General features: G+C 28.8%; 1 protein-coding gene and 1 long non-coding RNA gene across 2 annotated transcripts; one reads left to right on the forward strand and one right to left on the reverse strand.

Moving 5' to 3' along the window:
- The first annotated feature begins 1,151 nt into the window (after positions 1-1,151).
- LOC109804814 (putative xyloglucan endotransglucosylase/hydrolase protein 28) lies at positions 1,152-3,910 on the forward strand. The gene is made up of 4 exons (XM_020366676.3): positions 1,152-1,554; positions 1,692-1,792; positions 2,302-2,510; positions 3,130-3,910. The coding sequence occupies exons 1-4, from the start codon at positions 1,371-1,373 to the stop codon at positions 3,620-3,622; spliced, it is 987 nt and encodes a 328-aa protein (XP_020222265.1). The 5' UTR covers positions 1,152-1,370; the 3' UTR covers positions 3,623-3,910.
- A 2,363-nt stretch (positions 3,911-6,273) lies between these two features.
- Positions 6,274-9,769, reverse strand: LOC109804809 (uncharacterized). Its single transcript, XR_002240255.3, has 3 exons — positions 9,194-9,769; positions 8,954-9,027; positions 6,274-8,794 (listed from the first exon to the last, which is right to left on the reverse strand). It is a non-coding gene; the product is annotated as an uncharacterized LOC109804809 (long non-coding RNA).
- Positions 9,770-20,788: the final 11,019 nt, after the last annotated feature.

The following is a 20,788-nucleotide window of genomic DNA, read 5'->3' on the forward strand; positions in this document are numbered from 1 at the left end:
GATGGTGACGTGGCGAACTCACTAGGGCGCCGAATTTTGAACTCTGGCCCACGCATTTCTCATTGGATATTCCTTCCATTTAATGCCCTCTCTATCATACCTATTCACGCATTCACCCTCGCTTCTCATTACTTCCCAGTTTACCCTTATCACTCTACCACTCTATTTCTTTAATCTATAAAGCCCTTCTCCTTTTCGCCACCCAAAACCTTCTACGTATGCCTCTCCTGTCTTCTACTTCATTTCTTCCTTTTTACTACTTTTCTATTATTACTATCATGATTCATGGCCTTTCGCACTTTATCCCTCTCACAACCTTTCAAACTTTATATTTCAACCTTTTTCTATTTTAAATCACATTCACCAATCCCTAAAATACATCTGTATTCAATCAATTTATATACGCTTAAATTTTGAATTTTTTTAACTAAAAACATAAATTCATTATTCTTATTCAATTTTTGTGACCGTGGAATATTCTATTTAAATCCAAAATTTAATTTTAAGGTACTAAGACGATTGGTCTCGGTCTTTCTATGGCTTATTTATTCACATTCACATTCACATTCAAATACGAGACTCAAGGTTCTACGTCATCTTTTCTTTAAATACAAGACTTCTTTATTCACATTCTTCGTCGAACTCACAAGCCATAGATCACATTTATTTATTTATTTAAATATGAGTCATCACTTTCTACCTGTTGAATTTCTTCCAAGCATACTGATGAGTTTTCTCAAACAGTAATTTCTCTCATCTACCATCTTTTACAGTAGCTGTAATTTTAGAAAACATGCAGAAGCCCAAGTTTCCTATTGAAATTAATTTTATTTTTGGGTTAAAGAAAATAGCATGACTTTAGGCAGAAGCAGAAGGGGACAGAGAGGATATATGTTACCATTAGAAACAGAGGCGCGTGTTAAAGGCTTTGTCAACAAGTCTTTGTACTGATCGAAAAGAAAGTAGAAAAATACATTTAAATGAGAGAGAAAGAGAGAATAATGGTACTACTCCACTAGTAACTCGTATTTATCATTTTGCACATACATTTAATATTTCCCAATTGCAAAGCAATGAAAATGAGAGTTTCAATTAAATACATTTCATAAAGCAAGTTGAAATAATAAATACTCAAAATTGTCTACATTGGAACACAGCTCAACACACTCCAAACAGTCTCACGAATACAAATAAGCTTCGTTTGGCTGTGTCTTTCTCTCTAACCAGCCCTATTCGGCTCTCTCTATCGCTTCTAGCTGTAGAGATATTCCAAACCTCTCTCTTTCTTCCACCTCCTTCTTCATCACCCTTCCTTGCACCACTCCTTATATATCTGGAAAAAAAAAACCACTTGGAAGAAGGAAACAATCATGGGGTGGTTCAACATGGGGTTGCTCTTCTTTTCTTCCATGCTTTTTGCTTTGGCCTCTGCCTCCTCCAGAAACTTGCCCATCATACCCTTTGATGAAGGCTATGCGCCCTTGTTTGGGGACAGTAACTTGGTCATCCATAGGGATGGCAAATCGGTTCATCTTTCTCTGGATGAAAGAACAGGTTTTTTTTTTTTTTTTTTTACTTTGCCAGCTTTTGTTTATGGCTTCACAATCTATGTGGGGTTGGTTGAGATGGTGATTTTTGTGGCTAAAGTTTTCGCCTTTTTGGTTTTTCCATTTATGGGGTGTGTTTTGCAGGTTCAGGATTTGTGTCTCATGATCTTTACCTTCACGGCTATTTCAGCGCTTCCATTAAGTTGCCTGCTGATTACACTGCCGGAGTTGTGGTTGCCTTTTATGTGAGTATATGCCTCTATTTTATGATTTAACCGAAAAATAAATGATACCCTATTTTTTATATCATACTTTGAAAACTCAATCATCCTTCGTCATCACCAAGCATATGTGTTTCTCTGCTTATTAAAGGTTTCTCCTTCACCTCACTCACCAAGCTTTTTTGTTTCCTTTTGTATATCGTTTTCCCCCTTTGTGTTCTTGAATCACCATCTTTTGTATAAATTTGAAAACAAAACCTCACAGCTCTCAGGGTTTTATTAGTAAGGTTTTTGTGTTTGAAACACGCTGTTAAAGTTAAATGTTTTGTGATATAATGATAAATCTGATAGTTCTCACTTTCATCTTCACCCGTGGAGAATATAATCTAATGACTCCTTACTTGCTAAAAGTGTGGTTGTTTGTTTGAACAAAAAAAGACACTTTCTAATTTTGGTTTTAAGTTTTAACTTGTATATCCGGAGAATGGGGAAAAGAGTTGTTAAATTTATTTCATCATGTTATCTGTGTGCAGATGTCAAATGGTGACATGTTCCAAAATAACCATGATGAAATCGACTTTGAGTTTTTGGGGAACATTAGAGGCAAAGACTGGAGGATTCAGACCAATGTTTATGGCAACGGTAGCACCAACATTGGCAGAGAGGAAAGATATGGTCTCTGGTTTGACCCAGCCGATGATTTCCATCAGTACAGTATTGTCTGGACAGATTCTCAGATCATGTGAGCATCTATCTGAGCCCCCTACATACTATATTTGGTTCTCTTTTGGGTGTTATACCCTTGACCATATATCTATATCTTTTTTGTTATAGCAACTTTTTTCATCATTTTTACTACTGTCTTCCCTACTATATAGGGTGATGATCCCTTGTTTGTAAGCAGTAATTTTAGAGACCCTATCGTTGGGATGGTTATTTTTATTCAAAGATTTTCTCTAGTTTTCTAGTTCTCTTTACTAAATTCCCTGTTTGATCAAATACTTAAATGGTATATATATGCTTTTAGCACTTGGAATTTTTTTTGGCTACTTAAATTTACAGGCTTAACTGATGACCAATCTTTGCTAAGGTGTAGTATCTATCAGCTTCACCGAAGAAAAATTGATGGAAAACTTGATTGATCACTTTTAGTGAAATCACTGAATGTCGATTTATTTTATCCATATAAGACTGTTTTAGGATCTTATTTAAGGTGACAAGTTCAATTCTATTTTTCCTGACTTGTTGGTTGTACAAACTTTAGTTAATATATCCCTTGTATGGATTTATGTGTTTTTTCATTCAAGTATGTTAACTTCTACCATTCTCATAATTGTGTGTTCTTGTCTAATCATGTGCAGATTTTATGTGGATAATGTTCCTATTAGAGAAGTGACGCGAACCGAATCTATGGGAGGAGATTTCCCCTCTAAGCCAATGACTTTGTATGCAACAATATGGGATGCATCTGATTGGGCCACCAATGGAGGCAAATACAGGGTCAACTACAAGTATGCACCCTACGTTGCTGAATTCTCTGACCTTGTCCTGCATGGTTGTGCAGTGGATCCAATTGAGCACGTGGCCAAGTGTGACAATGCTGAAGCAATTCCTTCTAGTGTTACACCTGCACAGAGAATCAAAATGGAGAGTTTCAGGAAGAAGCACATGACATACTCCTACTGCTATGACAAAGTTAGATACAAAAGCCCTCCATCAGAGTGTGTGATCAATTCCCAAGAAGCTGAGAGGCTGAGAAAGTTTGATCCTGTCACTTTTGGTAGTGGCCGGCGTCACCATGGTAAAAGACACCGTCACAGCAGAGGAAGCCAGACAGAAGCTGCTTCATTTTAAGAGGGTTCCTTTGATGTAGTTTGATTACCTGGGTTCATATTTTCTTATTTTTTTCTCTTCTTTCCTTTTAATTTCGGTGTATAGAGAGAGGGGCATAGGATTCTTGAATATGATAGTTTTGATATGATGGTTATTGCTGGTGCGTATGTGGTGTATAGTTCATACCTTTAGGTTCCCAGGTATTTTGTCATTCATGTCTTATCACTTATGCTTTACAAATTAAATCTGTTGATTTTTGTATTTAGACCACACCTCAGTGTTTCAATAAATTATTTAGCTTCAGTTTTATTTTTTGGCACCTTATTTAGCTTCAGTTATGAGTCATTTCTTTTAACCGCTAATCAAGTAAATATACCTGTCTGATAGTTAATGTGGTCATATTTGTCTTTTGGTGATGACAGTCATTTAAACAAATCTTAATAGGAATCCAAGGTCAAGCAGAATCCAAGTGTTGCTGCATGTCGCTTAACTTTGACCACAGTTTATGTCTTCACATTTTTTTCCTCTGGGTTTTGTAACGTTCTGGTGTACTATGGTGTATTGAATTGGGTAGTTGGAGTTCTCTAGTCTAATAGAAACGCATTATGATTTATGGATATTTGTCTTTGTTGACTACTTGACTTGACTTTCGTGTTGTTGTTCTCCACCTAAAAAAATAAAAACACTTTCCTAATTTACCAATTGTTCTCTAAATAGAGATTTTACAATAAAGTAGAAATATATTACTAGAGTCAACAGCCAAGTTCGTCTTTTTAAGTGAGACATCAGCTAGTTAGTTTTAGAAGATGAAAATTTTATAATAGAGTATTCTAATGGTAAATTAGATTTAGAAGGTAGCGACATTATAAATAAGTATTTGAATTTTCAATTTTAGTCAAATTATATGTTAGTTGATGTTAGTAGCGGATGATGATGTGATATATTAAGTGTAATGTATTTTTTTTCTTCTAATGTTAGTTATACATCCTGGTTGAAGATAATTTGTCATACAATTAACTAACGGATGAATCGCTCCTCTTTTAAAAGCAATTTGGAAAAGAGATTACGCTTGTCTGTAGAATATCTAAATATTATCGTAATAAGATAATTTTAGCAATGGTTTTCCTTGAAAAGCAACTCTTGTTCAATTGCTTTACTTAGATTGATTAATACTAAAGCAAATATTATCTCGGCATATTGTGTTTTACGCTTTTATACACTTTATTTTATGCTCTCTTTTTTTAAGTTAAAACAAATATAAGCATTAAATTTCATACAAATTATTTATAAATGTGTTTTTAATAAAACATAATTTTCTCATTCAATATATATATATATAGGTTTGATTTTTATATGTAGATCAACGTACTTACTATTTTAAAAGGTAAAAAAAAAATATAAATTTTAATATATTATAAAAATTTAATTTAAGAATAATAATAAATTATTTATTTGCATTTAAATAAAATAAGCCCATTTATTAGACCTGAAAGACCTTTTTTTAATAAATTAAAGTATGAAAGTTTTAATTAAATAGACCCTTACAAAAAAAAACCTTAGTCTAATTCATTTCCCTAACAAAATATAACTTGAAGTAGATCAGACTTTAGACCACGGATGGATAATCTGAGCTATTCTCAGTGGCACTGCAACCTACAGTACGTTTTTTTACGATGAAAAAATACATTGATATTTCATCTCATACGGAAGAATAAGTAACAGATGAATCTCAACATCAAAGGAAAAATTATCAAAGCCCAGCATAATCTTTACAAAGCGAAAACTTAAAAGATTGTGTGATCGGAGGAAGAGATTTCAAATTGGTTTCCACAATTTTTGGCACAAATAAATGCCATTCTCCTTTTTCTATTATTAATCGCAGTTCATCATCCTTTCTCCTATTTATAAATAAAAACCAACTCTTTTCCGTTTATAAATACCACTAAGGTTTAGGATTTCGTCTCTCTATTAAAGATGAAATAAAAATAAAAATTAAATAATAAATATATATTAATTTAATATTATAATTAATCTATTAATTTTAAAATTTTAATTTTAATAAAAAATATTATTTTTAAAATTTTTAAAATAAAAAAATATAATAATCAATAAAATATGAAAATTAAAGTAATTATTAAAAAAAATATTTCCTTTATATATTAATATAGAATCACATTGAAATAATATTTTTATTTTTGCATTTCTTATACAAATATTTAAAATATAAATCAAATTAAAAATAAGGTGTACCAGACTACCAGTTCGTAATCAGCGAAAGTCATGGCCACTTACTGATTTTGTCATTGAGGGAATCTAAAGTATTAGCAGAAACGACAAACCGAACCGAGATTCTGAACCGACCGTTTAAATTCTGACTTTGTTGCGTTTTAATATATCATGAATCTAACGTTAAATTACACACATGAATATGAAACATAACTCTGACACATCCTAAACATGTCTTCATTATTACTACCATTTTAAAGTTTCGTAAGCAGATTTTTTTATAAATCACCAAAAATAAGCTTAATAAAAACCACTGATATTGATCTTCATTTTCTTTATGCATCGTTTGGTAAAGGGGAGCAGAGAAAAAAAGAAAAAACACAAAACAAAATAGAAGTACAGAGAAATTTAAAAAAAAAAAAAGTATTATTATTTAGTAATAGTAAAGTGTGAGTGAGGATTCTGTGGCGTGAAAAACTTTCCTGTCAGATAAAGTGAAGTGCGCGGAACTTGTTTTATAATTTTTTTAAAATAAAAATAATAAATAAAATAATTTAATAATAAAATAAATAAATAATAATTAAAATTATTCATTGTTTTTTTAAATTAAATGATCACTTGAAAAACTAACTTCTATTATGTTTCTCTTCTATTTTTTTATTAAAAAAATATTTTCACTTTATTTTTTTACTTATTTTTCTTCTTCTTTTTTCTTTACCAAACACAATCTTAATAATAATAAATGTACCGATCTGATTTATGAGATAACCAAGTTTAGTTTATAACTCAACTCTCCGAAACGAGAACTAGGGATATAGATCTTGGAGTAGTAAGTCAAGTTGAACTTATGATATTGAGTGCAAACTTTGGCACACGACAACGTTGGATATGCATCTCGATATGGAGATAGCCGACTTAACCGTTGCTAACTCTCCAAAAAAGTAACGATTATGACGGTTATATAAAAAAATAATGGACGATAACGAGAGAAGCGAGATAATTATATAGGAATGAACGATACAAAATATATATACTAACTTGATCGTCAGAGTCTTTTTTGTAGATACATCCGAGATGTTTGGGAAACAAATACCAACTTTGTAGACCAAGATCATAGACATGACTAAGAAAGCAAACCTCATCATGGTAAAAATAATAAACATTACTGTTGAATTTATTAGAATAGACTACTTAATGTGGTAGAATGGAATTACACTCTCAATAGTATTAGATATTGGGTGCCAATTGGAATGGACTAATTCTTTATCATGTGTAGAATGAATGTTTAAATTTTTATTAGGAAAGAGTTTCAGGTGACTATAATTATAATAGAAAAAGATATATATGGAAAAGAAGTCATTGAGTTTATGATTATTAAAATTTAAAATGATTACAAATGAATGGAATTTATAGACAAGTGAAATTGTAATATATAGTTGCAATCAATCCAAAATACTTTTTGTTTGCCAACGAAGATTGAACTGGAGGAAGCAACAGTCAACTGGAGAAAAGTGAGGGCGTCATAATCATCCCTCAAGAGCCACATGACTCAATTATTCCAGAATCACTAATCATTGTCACTTAAATCCTTGTGGTGCCAAATACTTCATATATTTCCCCTCCTTTCAGCTCACAGGAAATGAAAATCTCTTCAACCACTGCCAACTTCAAAGTTCAAACGGAATCAATACCATGCTCATGGACTCATGCTTCATCATCTCCACAAAGGCACAAAGGAAAAGTTTCTCACAAAAATTTTAATCTTTATTAAAACTTCTAACTAATACCGATACTCTCTAAACTACTACAAGTTTTTTAACTACAAAGGTTAAGATAAAAGAATTGGTTTAACAACAAAGGTTAAGATAATATATACCAAATTTTAAGTTCGAATTTTGTTGTTATTTTTTATAAAAAAAATTGATAAATAAAAAATATATCAATTCTGTCTGGAATCTCGAGTGTGTTTTTAAAAATCTAACATGCATGTAGTGCAACTCGACTGATATTGCATCATATATAAGCATTTTATGTTAACTTTGTTATATTCATAATGAAATCTTCCCTGTGTTGATATAATTAATGGTTCGTGATGATAGCAGAGAAACAGGGGAGAGGAAAAGAAAAGGATAGGAAATAAAAGGGTGAGATTGTTTGTTACTTTGTTTGTGTCTAATTCTAAATTTCTAATCAATTATATTATTTTTTTCTATTTTTACTTTCAATTATAAGAGTTGGACTTTATTTTATATTTAAAAAAAAAATAGGAATTAATGAAAACAAAAAATGATAACAATGTAAGAATTTTGTATTTTTTAGTTAAATGAGAAAATAGAAAATGAAAACATAATTTTTTTGTTATTATAAAGAATGTATGCAATCGCAATCCGTTATTCTGTCTCCACTCTCCATTATAAGCTTTCATTTTCATTGCTTGCCTTGATGTTATAGAAATTAGAAAACAACCTAGAAGCACATGAGGACATAATCATAAAGAAGAATTGCCGGTGCAAGATGTCATACACTAATTTCCTCAATTTTCTGCTAAGGACAGTGAATTTTTTTCTAGCTACATTCCAAAGAACAACAGCAAGGTGAGAAAGTATCCTCATCTATATTGACACCACACCATTTTTAGTAAGTTAAGCCATCATATGTATGCTGCAAACTGATAAATTAATCATCAAGTACCAATTCTCAGCTAATTCATTCTTTTTAAGAGATTTTTTTTTTTAATGTTCAAACATTAAAAACATCGAAAATATTCAGTTGAAGGTATGTTGTACACTTACACTGATACAAATAATTGATAGGATGTTGGTTGATCTTAGTGCAAAATAAAACAATTAGTGGTACAAATGGATGCCTATATTTGTATGATGAGCATGAGTAGGCATTATAAGACCATCCTCTGAGCAAGATATTACCTCTAGTTCTTTAATGAGAAAGGTGTGAGCCAAGAAAGGACTGAAAAATGAAAATGACATGGAGGCAATGAGGCCAAATCATGTCAGAACTAGGGAAAAGCAAAGACTGAAGAGAATGTAGTAGCTGAATACATAACCAATAGCCAATAATATGACATCATATCTGGAAATTACAAACAACAGATATCATAACACATACCTCAAATAATCAGTAAATAATTTATCTTCTCCTTTCTCATCATAATACACCAAAAGGATGATGCCCAGTATTCCCTGCATAGCATGAAGGCAGGTAGTCAATTTTTTTTAAATCAGACATTAAATACTTATTTAAGAGACTAATCTTTCAAACAAATATTTTTTCATTCACACAACATGTAAAGATAAATGTAGGAAATGCTTGTGAGAAACCAAAGTAAAGCATAGAAACAGGGCATACGAGAGAAGAGATGAAAGGAATTAGGCAATTGAAAACTGATTCCGTTGATTCGGCTAAACCTCATAGTCAGTTATGCTACTCACAAAGCCAAGTAAAAGCATTATGAGAGTTGTCTGCAATTGTATATCACCAGTCCTGACTAGTGAGGATATGTTTGAATCCACGTTTGGCTTAGTTGAATGTCAATGATCACAGGGACAAGAAAAATACATCGGAAAGTAGGAAATGAATAATGATGTGATTGTTTTAAGTGAATTTTACTGTCTAAGACACGTTAATTAAGTTAAACATAAATATAGTGATTGAAATGAAAAATAAACATTAAAGATTATTTTTTCAGAAATTTTCATTTTAGAAAATAAGAACACATGTTTCAAAACGACAAAAATTCTAGGCTAAAATCCTATTTTGGTCCTTTATATTAATTGTTTGTTTCAATTTAGTCCCAATTTTATTTTTGGTTTCAATTTGGTCCCAAACTAATTAATTAGTTTCAATTTAGTCCCAAATTAACTAATTGGTTTCAATGTGGAACTTCCGTCCAAATTATTTAAACGGAGTTAACTTTTGGCCACGTGTATGCCACATAGATACATACGTGGATGCCACGTAGATGGTAATTTTTTTGAAAACAACTGGACCCAGAACGGCCCGATCTGAAAGCGGAACGGGCCGTTCTGGTTGCACTTTTGGTGCGTTAATTTTGCATCCGGAATAGCCCGTTCCAGGTACAAAATTAACACACCAAAAGTGTAACCAGAACGGCCCGTTCCGCTTTTAGAACGGCCGTTCCGGTTTCATCCTTCTTTTATATATAAAATATTAATAATTTTATAAAATATATACTATTAATTATATTTTAATTATGTTGTTATATCTAATAAAATAAATATATTAATATTTTTTTATATTTTATTTTATTATGTTTATTTTATTAATTTTTATCATTTTATTCCTCTAATTTTAAATAAGTTGCAAAAAATTATAAAGTAATACTTAAATATTTCTCAAATAGAAAGAGAAAAAGAAAAAAATATTACTCTATTTATAAGATAATTGTATTTTATAAAAATAACTAATTTTAAAATTTTTACCATAAAAAAATATTTTTCAAAATTATTATATTTTTTAATAAAATTAATAAAGAATATTGGTTTAATTGCATTTTTTATCCCTCAAGTATTATAATTGTGCAGTTTTGATCCCCAGGATTTTAATTGGGTAATTTTAGTCCTTAAATTAAAGTATTGCAATTGCGCGATTTTGATCTTTCAATTTTTAATTGAACAATTTTAGTCCCTCGAATGTCATAATACTACGATTTTAGTTTCTCCCATTAAAAATTAATAATTTTAATATATATATATATATATAATGTTTTAAAATTAAACAATTATTTATCTATTCAAATTAACGTATATTATAATTTTTGATATTATATCAATAATATTATTAATATATTTATAGATAAATTAATAATTTGATAAATATAACTTGTTATATATTAATATACTTTTACAAAAATATAAGTATATTAATTAGAAATATATATCTGATCTTATATATTTATATTTTTGTAAAAGTATATTAATATATATTAAATTATATTTATCAAATTATTAGTTTATTTATAAATATAGTAAAATTATTATTGATATTAATTTATCAGTAATATTAAAATACTAATAATATATAAATTTTATTTATTTAGTAATAATAAATATATATCATTTGATACATTAAAAAAAATTATAGTATACGTTAATTTAAATAAGCAAACAATTATATAATTTTAAAACATTATATATATATATATATTAAAATTTTAAAATTATTAAATTTTTAATGAAAAAGACTAAAATTGCACAATTATGATATTTGAAAGATTAAAATTGTTCAATTAAAAATTGTGAGACTAAAATTACACAACTGTAATCTTTTAAAATTTTGAGAAATTAAAATTGTTCAATTAAAAATTGTGAGATCAAAATTGCATAATTATAATACTTGATCGAAAACACAATTAAGTCAAGAGTATTATATTCTCAGTTTTGGAACAGGCCGTTCTGAAACCAGAACGACCCGTTCTGGTTTCAGAACGGTCGTTCTGCTGCACTGGTGGTGTGTTAATTTTTGCATCTGGAATGGCCCGTTTCAGTTGTAAAATTAACACACCAAAAGTGCAACCAGAACGACCCGTTCTGGTTTCAGAACGGGCCGTTCTGGGTCCAGGTATTTTCAAAAAAATTGTCATCCACGTGGCACCCACGTATGCATCTACGTGACATCCACGTGACTAAAAGTTAACTCCGTTTAAATAATTTGGACGGAAGTCCCACATTGAAATCAATTAATTAATTTGGAACTAAATTGAAACCAATTAATTAATTTGAGACCAAATTGAAACAAAAAAAAATGGAACTAAATTAAAATAAGCAATTAATATAAAGGACCAAAATAGGGTTTTAGCCAAAATTCTAATATGGAAAACTAGGTCCACCGGCAAAGGCCAATGCTGATCTTGAGGGCAAGGTCATTTCTGACTCTCCAAGCCCATTTACATAATACTCATTGCTGCCCACAATGCAAGGCCCAAAAGACTTATTTAAAAGCCTGCTAAGTTCAACCACTATTTTCTTTGATTTATCTATTAGTACCACATGTAGGGTACTGATAATAGAACCATTGCACTTTTCCTTTAAAAAATAACAAATCTAATCTCTGTTTCAGTGTGAATGAGGATTATCATTTCCTTTTTAGATATTTCTTTTCTCCTTTTTTCATTATAAAGTTTAAGTTAGTTGGATCTCAAAAAGTTAAGGTTAAAACAGACTTAAGACTTTATAAATACTTATAAAGGTAGATATATAAATTATTCACTAACAAAATTCTTACATTTCATCCACCTATTAGATGTTTTAAGCTTAAATGTGACACGATGGTGTATATCAACTGTAGGAAGGTTACTATTGGTGGAGTCTTTCGGGATCACATGGATATGGTGTTGTTTGCATTTACTGTTAATATTAGATTTTATTTTGTTCTTCAAACAGAGTAGTGGGTCATCTATATTGGGCTAAACCTTGTTTGGAATAGAGATTATAAAAGTTTGTTAGCGGAGTCTGATACTTTATTTTGTCGGGGATAGTTTGGGTGGGTGTCATGTTTTGCAAGAAATCAACCAAATTGCTGATAAGTTAGCTAATTTTTAATTATCCTTATATGTTAACTAAAGAATTTTTAATGTTGTTATGACAATTTTTTGTTTTTCTGGTAAGTACTGATCTAGCTTCTGTTTTTTACTCTCGCGAATTTAATTGATTTTTATTGGGGTCTTGACCCCTTCAATTAAAAAAAAAAAAAAAAAAAACACTCATTTATATATATATATATATGAATTGATTGTACAGCAACTGATGCAACCTTTGTTGACTCTCAATTTTGTTCTTGCTACGCGTGATTCGAAACAAAATTCAAGTCAAACTTTTTGTTCCGTCTTTGCCCTTCTTGACTATCATTGGGACCACACACTGTGAAACTAGTTTTCGTATATTTTTTTATTCTCTTCGGTTCTTTGTCACAATTGGAGCAACATTAATTTAACATGACAGTTGTCGACGATGTCCCTCTCTCTGTACATGTTTTTCTTCTCTTATACTTCTATGTGATATTTTAGGAATTATGCTATTTTTTTTAAGGGAATTATGCTATTATATTTGTTTTCTTTTCTTTTCTACTTTATGTTTTTTTTTTTGAAATTATGCTAATATATTCAACAGTGATTTCTAATTCAAGCTTGAGTATGTATATCGCTAAATATTGTGAAGAAAAAGATGCACGTGAGGCTAATAGGAGGAGCGAGGGAAAGTATTTATTTTTCTTATTTTTTTCTAATGATCCGTGATAGTTATTACACTAAATAGATCAAATGCTAGTCACATAAATAGCTAATTATTTAAGATTAATATAACCACAATATTTATATATATGTATTGATATATAATCATATAATTCAAATAAAATAAATACTATCAATGAACAACATCACAATCAAAATAATATATCAAATACATAACATCTAAATTACATGTGATGTCACACATTCACCTATGAGAATTTCCTACAATAAAGGTGAGCAATCTAGATGGTTTGACCCTATTAAACCAACACGGACTTTTTACACATGTTAGATCAACAACCAATTAGGTTACTAATACCTAACAACATGATTTATTAGATGTCGTCACTTAAATTAGGAAATCTAGTTTAAGTAAGAACAACTTAAGTGTGAGTCTACGAAGACATTAACTTACATAACTAAGCCTCCTATGAAACTATGCCTTTCTAGTACTCAATTAGGGACTAAGCTCTCGACCTTGTACCTTACTTGGTTCATTACTTTATACATGTATGTTTTGACCTTGTCCACATATGGATTAACATTGGTCACTTATAACTGATATATCTCGACCTAGCCCACATACAACATCAACTGAGGTCTTAGAGGAAACTCAACTATCCACTTCAAAAGTTAACTACTCAAGAAGGATTTTCAAAAACTAGACTCGTAGAACACTACACCAATATTTCGCAATAGGATATCCAACTTTCGAAAACACTCTCTTCTCTAGTCCTAAGTTGAATAGTTGATCAACATAACATGCCTAAATGTCTAAAGCATTCTTAGCACTATCACCTCAACATCGAACAATTAATCAACATATCATGCCTAAATCATTCTCAGCACCATCACCTCAACATCCAATAATAAATTAACATACCATGCTTAAATGCTTAAAGCATGCTCAACATTCAAGAGTTCAAGAATCATCATCTATATGCATTATCCCATATCAATGAATATAGAACTAACATCATTAATCAACAAACAACATGCAATAGATTCACCTATCATATCCATGTTCAACATTTTCTCAATTAAACAACAGGTTTTCATAAGGCAACTCATGTTAGGCGCCATCCACCTTGCGCTCGACATCATTGAGGCAAGGACCTCTCTATCTCGCCTATGTCCGACACCATTCAACTCGCCTACGTCCGACACCATTCAACTCGCACTTGACATGGATGAGATAAAAAAAATCCCTTAGGACAATCATGCCTGGTGTGACTAGAGCCACGCCTAACCCCAATGCAGGCAAATATGATTCTTTCTTCTCATGCTCACTGTCACTCCATTATCATTCAACGTTAATTAGGCAGAGAACTCTGTCTTGGTCACATTGGGTGCCACACAACTCGAGGCTTAATGTTACTAAGTCAAAGACAATTCTCTCACCTTATGCCTATCACCACCAATCCTACACTCGATGCAAGTGAGATAGAGGACCCCTGCTTTGAGTCATGCTCGGTGCCACTAAAGCATGTTCAATGCGATGATGAGTTTTACACTTAGTAGATTCTCAATTCACTCAAATCCACCTAAAACTCGAACGAACCAAGCATGCAACATGTAAATAACATATATAAGCATTCCAAGCAACTCAAGTCCAACTAGAATCACAACATGCAACAACAAATATGCCAAAATCACTTCCACATGCTTCAAAATGCCCAAGACTCACCCAAAACATGATTTTCACTCCAATCTCATCAACATGGCTACAGATCTAAATGAATTCAAAGCACATACAATTTCAACAATCAATAATTAATTAGGTTTAACTTCCTTTACCTCGAGATCAAAGTGAACTAAGGAAAAGGAAAAGAAGAAATGAGCCCCAAGCAACACTAAAGCTCCACACCATAGTCCTCGCAACACGAGTTTAGGCTCTCCAACACCTTGAATCCAAGAACAACTAATCAATTACTCTTTAGGAAGGCTAAGAAATGAAGAAGAAATATGAAAAAAAAATTAATAGTTCATTTCTCTAACTTATCTCTCTAGGATTCTTAAAAATAAACTTATAAAACTCAATTCTTAAAAGAAACCCTATATACCTCCCATTGGGGTTAAATTAGATCTTTGCTCATAGAAATCTTCTAAACTACCTAAATTCACCAAAATTCCTTAATTCTAAGAATTTCTCAATAATAACCCATAAAACATCACAACATGTAATTATTAATAAAAATAATTAAGACAATAATTAACAAAAATTTACAATGTTACATTCTTTCTCTCACTTTTTAATATAACTAAAAAAATAAATATTAGACTGGAGCTGGCAAATTGGGTAAACTACTCGATAAATTATAAAGCTTAGACTCTAAATTTTAAGTCCAAATAAAATGTAAGTTTTTTAAGCTTGGTCTAATAAAGTTCATGTCAAAATCAAATTTGAGTCAAACTAGTTCGTTCAAGCCACAAGTTGTTTGTGACTAATAAAAGTTTAATAATTTAAAGATAAAGACTAAGCAAAATTATAATTTTTATAAACTTATATCAAAATTGTTTCACTGCAACTTTTTCACTAATAAATAAAATCAACATATTGTATATAGGTATTTTTCATATGTAAAATAATTATAATAATTGTCACATTATAAATTTTTAATCTTTTTCTTAAATTTTATATAATTAAAATAAATATGTCAATAAAAATAATTATTACATTAATTATTTGGCTTAAATTTTTTAAATAAAAATAAAAGTAACAATAAAGTTAAAAATGTTGAGCCAATCTATTGCTTGTTTCGGGTTAATCCATCTTAACAGCCGTAAAAAATACCGTGAAATCCCTTAAAAAAGATATAATACACATGGACTCGTTTAGTCTATGATATACATACAAGAAACCGGAAGATATCCAAAGCATGACAAATAAAAAAGACAAAAATTAATAAACATCATTTATAAATTTCAGTATTCAGAAAAATTGATTAGAATATTATAAATCAGAATTAGCCATTAATGATAATTCACATACTAATCAGGTGATAATTGATTTGTTTTTGATGCATGGGAAAATAAATTTGGTGATAATTTATTTATTTATAATGTATGGGAAAATAAAATACAGAAATGAAAGAAAGAAAAAAAAAAGCTAAGACCTCGTGGAAGAGTGTAGATGATAGTTTATTTTAATTTAAGCGATTAATTGCATTTAATTTCATTAATTACGTAAAAGTTAAGTCATTAAATTATCCTTAATTTGACTCGAAAAATTCTTGCAAACTATTTGTATCTTAATTTTTTTTTTATTTTAACTGATCATCCAAAAACAATATGAATTTAATTTGCTATAGAGTCTCGACTATGAATTAAAATATAAAATATTATATCAACTAGTATTTTAATTCTATAATGTCTAGGATAAATTTTTTTATTTTAATAAAAAAATATAAAAATAAATATTTTTTGCATATAAAATTATATTATAATTAAAAATTTGGTGAATAAATATGTTTTGATTATATAAAATATATTTTAATTTTATGATAAATAATTTATATGGTGATATAAATTTATTTTAAATATTGATCATTTATTTTAAAAATATATTTTAATTTAAACTAAAAATGAGAATAATAAATTACAAGAGATAAGAAGTTAGAAAAAAAATCATAAAAATGTTATTGTTAAAGAAAGAAGCTATAAACGTTATTGTTAAAAAAATTAGAACTTAAAAACACTCTCGTTAAATAAAAATATATATTGTATAAATAACATAGATAAGATTATCATAAATAATATAAAAAATGGAAATGATTTTTTTTTTCATCGGTGACTAAAATAGTGAAAAATAGTTTAAAAAATGCTTTTTTTTTTAAAAAGCCGTGACTTTAACAATAATTTGATTTAAGATAAATATTTTAATTTAATATATAAGATATATAATTTTTTATTGATTATTCAATAAAAATTAATTTATATTATTTTATTTAATACTTAAAATTTAATAATTAATATTAAAATTTAAAATATATATTCAATTTTAGTTTATTATTTCATCAATTAAAACTAGTTTTAAAATCTTTGTAAATAAAACAAACACACATATTTTTATTCATCTTTACATTTTGGGACACAAAATAATTAATTGGAAAATTACACATTATAATTAACAATTAGTAGACATTCAGTAAATAATTATATGCTAATTATCTTACACAAATTGATTAATCGCGTTTAATTACCTCAATTGTATTAAACGGATAATCAATTGTCCATTAAAAATATTATGTTTAAATTATTTTTATTGTTGAAAATTTTATTATTGAGATAAAACATAAAGATATGTGTTATAAGTCACACTATACTTTCTAAAACTTTATAAATTAAAGTTTTTATTCGCTATGATTATTACACTTAACAAATTAACTGTTAGCCATGGAAACAACTAGTTATTTAGGATTATTAAATTCACACCAACTAAATACATGTACAATTATATATATATATATATATATATATATATATATATATATGTGTGTGTGCGCGCGCGCGCGCGCTCGTGTATGTGGGTGGGTGTGCGTGCGTGTGTGTATTGTGCACGCGTGTGTGTGCGTGTGCGTGCGCGCGTGTATTGTGCACGCGTGTGTGTGCGTGTGCGTGCGCGTGCGTGTATGTGGGTGGGTGTGCGTGCGTGTGTGTATTGTGCACGCGTGTGTGTGCGTGTGCGTGCGCGCGTGTATTGTGCACGCGTGTGTGTGCGTGTGCGTGTGCGTGTGTGTGGGTGCGTGTGTGTGTGCACGCGCACGTGTGTGTGTGCGCGTGTGTGTGTGTATTGTGCACGCGTGTACAATAATAATCCATCACTATGAAATAAAAACTATAAGTTGTTAGTTAAACAACTACCACAAACATTATTTAAGGATCTAGAGGAAACCCAATAATTCACTCTAAGAGATAACACTTACTCAAGGAAGATTTTTTAATAATTAGACTCACAGAGCACCACACCAATATTCACACTATGGGATATCAAACTTTCAAAAACACCCTCTCCTCTAGTCTTAAGTTAATAAACATGCCTATATGCTAATAACATTCTCAGCACCAACATCTTAACAAGTCAATAGTCATTCGAGATATCATACCTAAATGCCTAAAGCATTCTCATTATCACGCCTCAACAATTCAACAATATATATATATATATATATATATATATATATATATTATTCTAGATCAATATACATAAAATAAATACCACCTATCAACACACAACATGCAATATTGACTTAATTGTTTAACGATAATAAATTAATTGTCTTTATTTTATTATCTAATAAAAATAGTAATGACAAATATATAATAGTCATTAAAAAAGTATTTACATCACACCAAAATTTTCTAATAGTGCTGAATTATTGGAAAAAACTTCAATTCCACGTTAACTAGAGATAAAATAATTAAAGAATATATAAGTGAATGATAACTCTCATCTTACAAGTTTGTTTTGTAAGATTGAGTTAGACCTATAACTCATTATTCTAAGTTGGTATTAGATTACTTACCATTACCAAACTAAAAAATATTAAAATTGAGGGGATGTGGGAAAATCCTTTTTAAGCTGGCATCATATTACTTACCATTACCAAACTCAATAATACTAAACTTGAGGGAGTGTATTAAGAAAAATTCAAGTCCTACATTAACTATAGATAAAATAATTAAAGAGTGTGTAAGTACAACATCATCTATAGATAAAATAATTAATTATGAGATAAGATAATTAAAATATATATATATATATATATATAAGTAGAGGACAACCCTCATCTTACAAGTCTCATATCGAATAGAGATAAGATAACTAAAGAGTATTATAGACCATTTATTAAACTTTTAGTGACAATAACAATAAATATTAAATGCCAATAAAAAATGTCACAAAAACTTTTATATTTTTTCGATCATTATAAAGGTCTTTACCAGCATGCAGAATAATTATCGATAAATGTTTTAGCGATACTGCATACAATGGCTAGTGTGAAAATGTTGGTAAAAAATTTTGCAATAATTTTTATTGCTACTAAAAATCATATTAAATGCTACTAAAAGTGTATTTTGTTGTAGTGAATTGCCACTTAAATTTAAAATGATTAAATATATTTTTATTTCTTAAACTTTTGCAAAATTTTATTTTCAATTTTTTGAACAATTTTTTTTACTAATCTCGATCAATAAGTTTTTGTTCTTTGTCTTTGAACTTTTTACACCTTTAACATTTTAGTTTTCGGCATCAATTTTTTTAAATCACGACAAATAATTATAGGAATTAAAAATAAAAATTAATATTTTAAGGTTAAAAATATATTTAATTTAACTTAAAATTAAGCATTTTAATCCTTGTAATTTAAAAAAAAAACCTTATTTTAATATTTTTACACAAATTTTTTTAATGTAAATAAGTTTTTAATCCTTAAAGATAAGATATATTTATTTGTTATCTCTTAAATTTAAAATTATTCATTTTAATCTTTATAATTTTTAAATATATTTTAATCACTTTACACTACAATTATAATTATATTACACAAAACTCACCTATTAATTTGCAGGACCATTAGCAAAATTATCCTAACTTTGAGATATATACTTAAAAAACATTTAAGTTAATTGATTAATTGCATTGAATTATATTAATTTTGTAAAAGTTAAATTACTACAATAGTCTCAATTTGGACCATATTTTTAAACTACTTTTTCCTTGTTTTTAAATATATTAATTGATTTTTTTAACATATAAAAATAAGAAAAGAGAAAAAAAGGAAATAAACAAATCTAAACTACTTTAGTGGGTAACTAACTCCCAACGAGTCAATTAGAAGCAAATGATCAATCTATATTAGTTTTTTTTTATGATTATATAGTAAAAATGATCATTTTTAAAATAATAACAAATTTATAATTAATAGAAACATAATGATATATATTCAAGTTATAATTACTTATTTATCAAATAATAGTATGTAATGACTTGATATGTATCTACATTTTACATTTCTGTTAAGTAGTGAAAATCATAAATTTATTTACTTAGAAATAATATGTAAACAATTTTTGAATATACATACAATAATATATATGTATAAAATTCATCAACTAAAAACAAAATTATAAATTTTTTTGTGGAGCTACAACTATGAATTACACACACACATACACACACATATATATATATATACACAGACAATAATTTGAATTGAAAAACATAAAACCTAGGTCAAACAATTGATCTTGACTATATAAGCTATATGAGAGTAGCATCCAACAAAAGAGTATCATCCCCTGTATGACACTCAAGTAGCCAATCATCCAACCTAGTTCTGTTATGCTCTTATATATTCAACAATAAAAAATTGCGAGGGTAAGCTTACAAAAGATAAAACAACAATATAGAAATAAAATACAAATATACTATCAATTTTTGAAATTGCAACTTAATATTCATCCATCACAAATATTAAATTGATTATACCACGTATTAACTTAACACACTTGTCTATTAGACTTGACTATATAATTAAATATACTTACATGATGATTTTCAAACCCAAAATACATCATGTAATAAATTGAGCTTACAACAAAAATATATGTTAGGTAATATTCAACTCATTTTCATAAAACAAAATTATAAAAATAATAATAATCCAAATAAATAAAAATTCTAACAAACTTGT

The sequence above is a fragment of the Cajanus cajan genome, chromosome 2, assembly GCF_000230855.2.
Source record: "Cajanus cajan strain Asha chromosome 2, NIPB_CcT2T_4, whole genome shotgun sequence".
In the NCBI taxonomy this organism is placed as follows: Eukaryota; Viridiplantae; Streptophyta; class Magnoliopsida; order Fabales; family Fabaceae; genus Cajanus; species Cajanus cajan.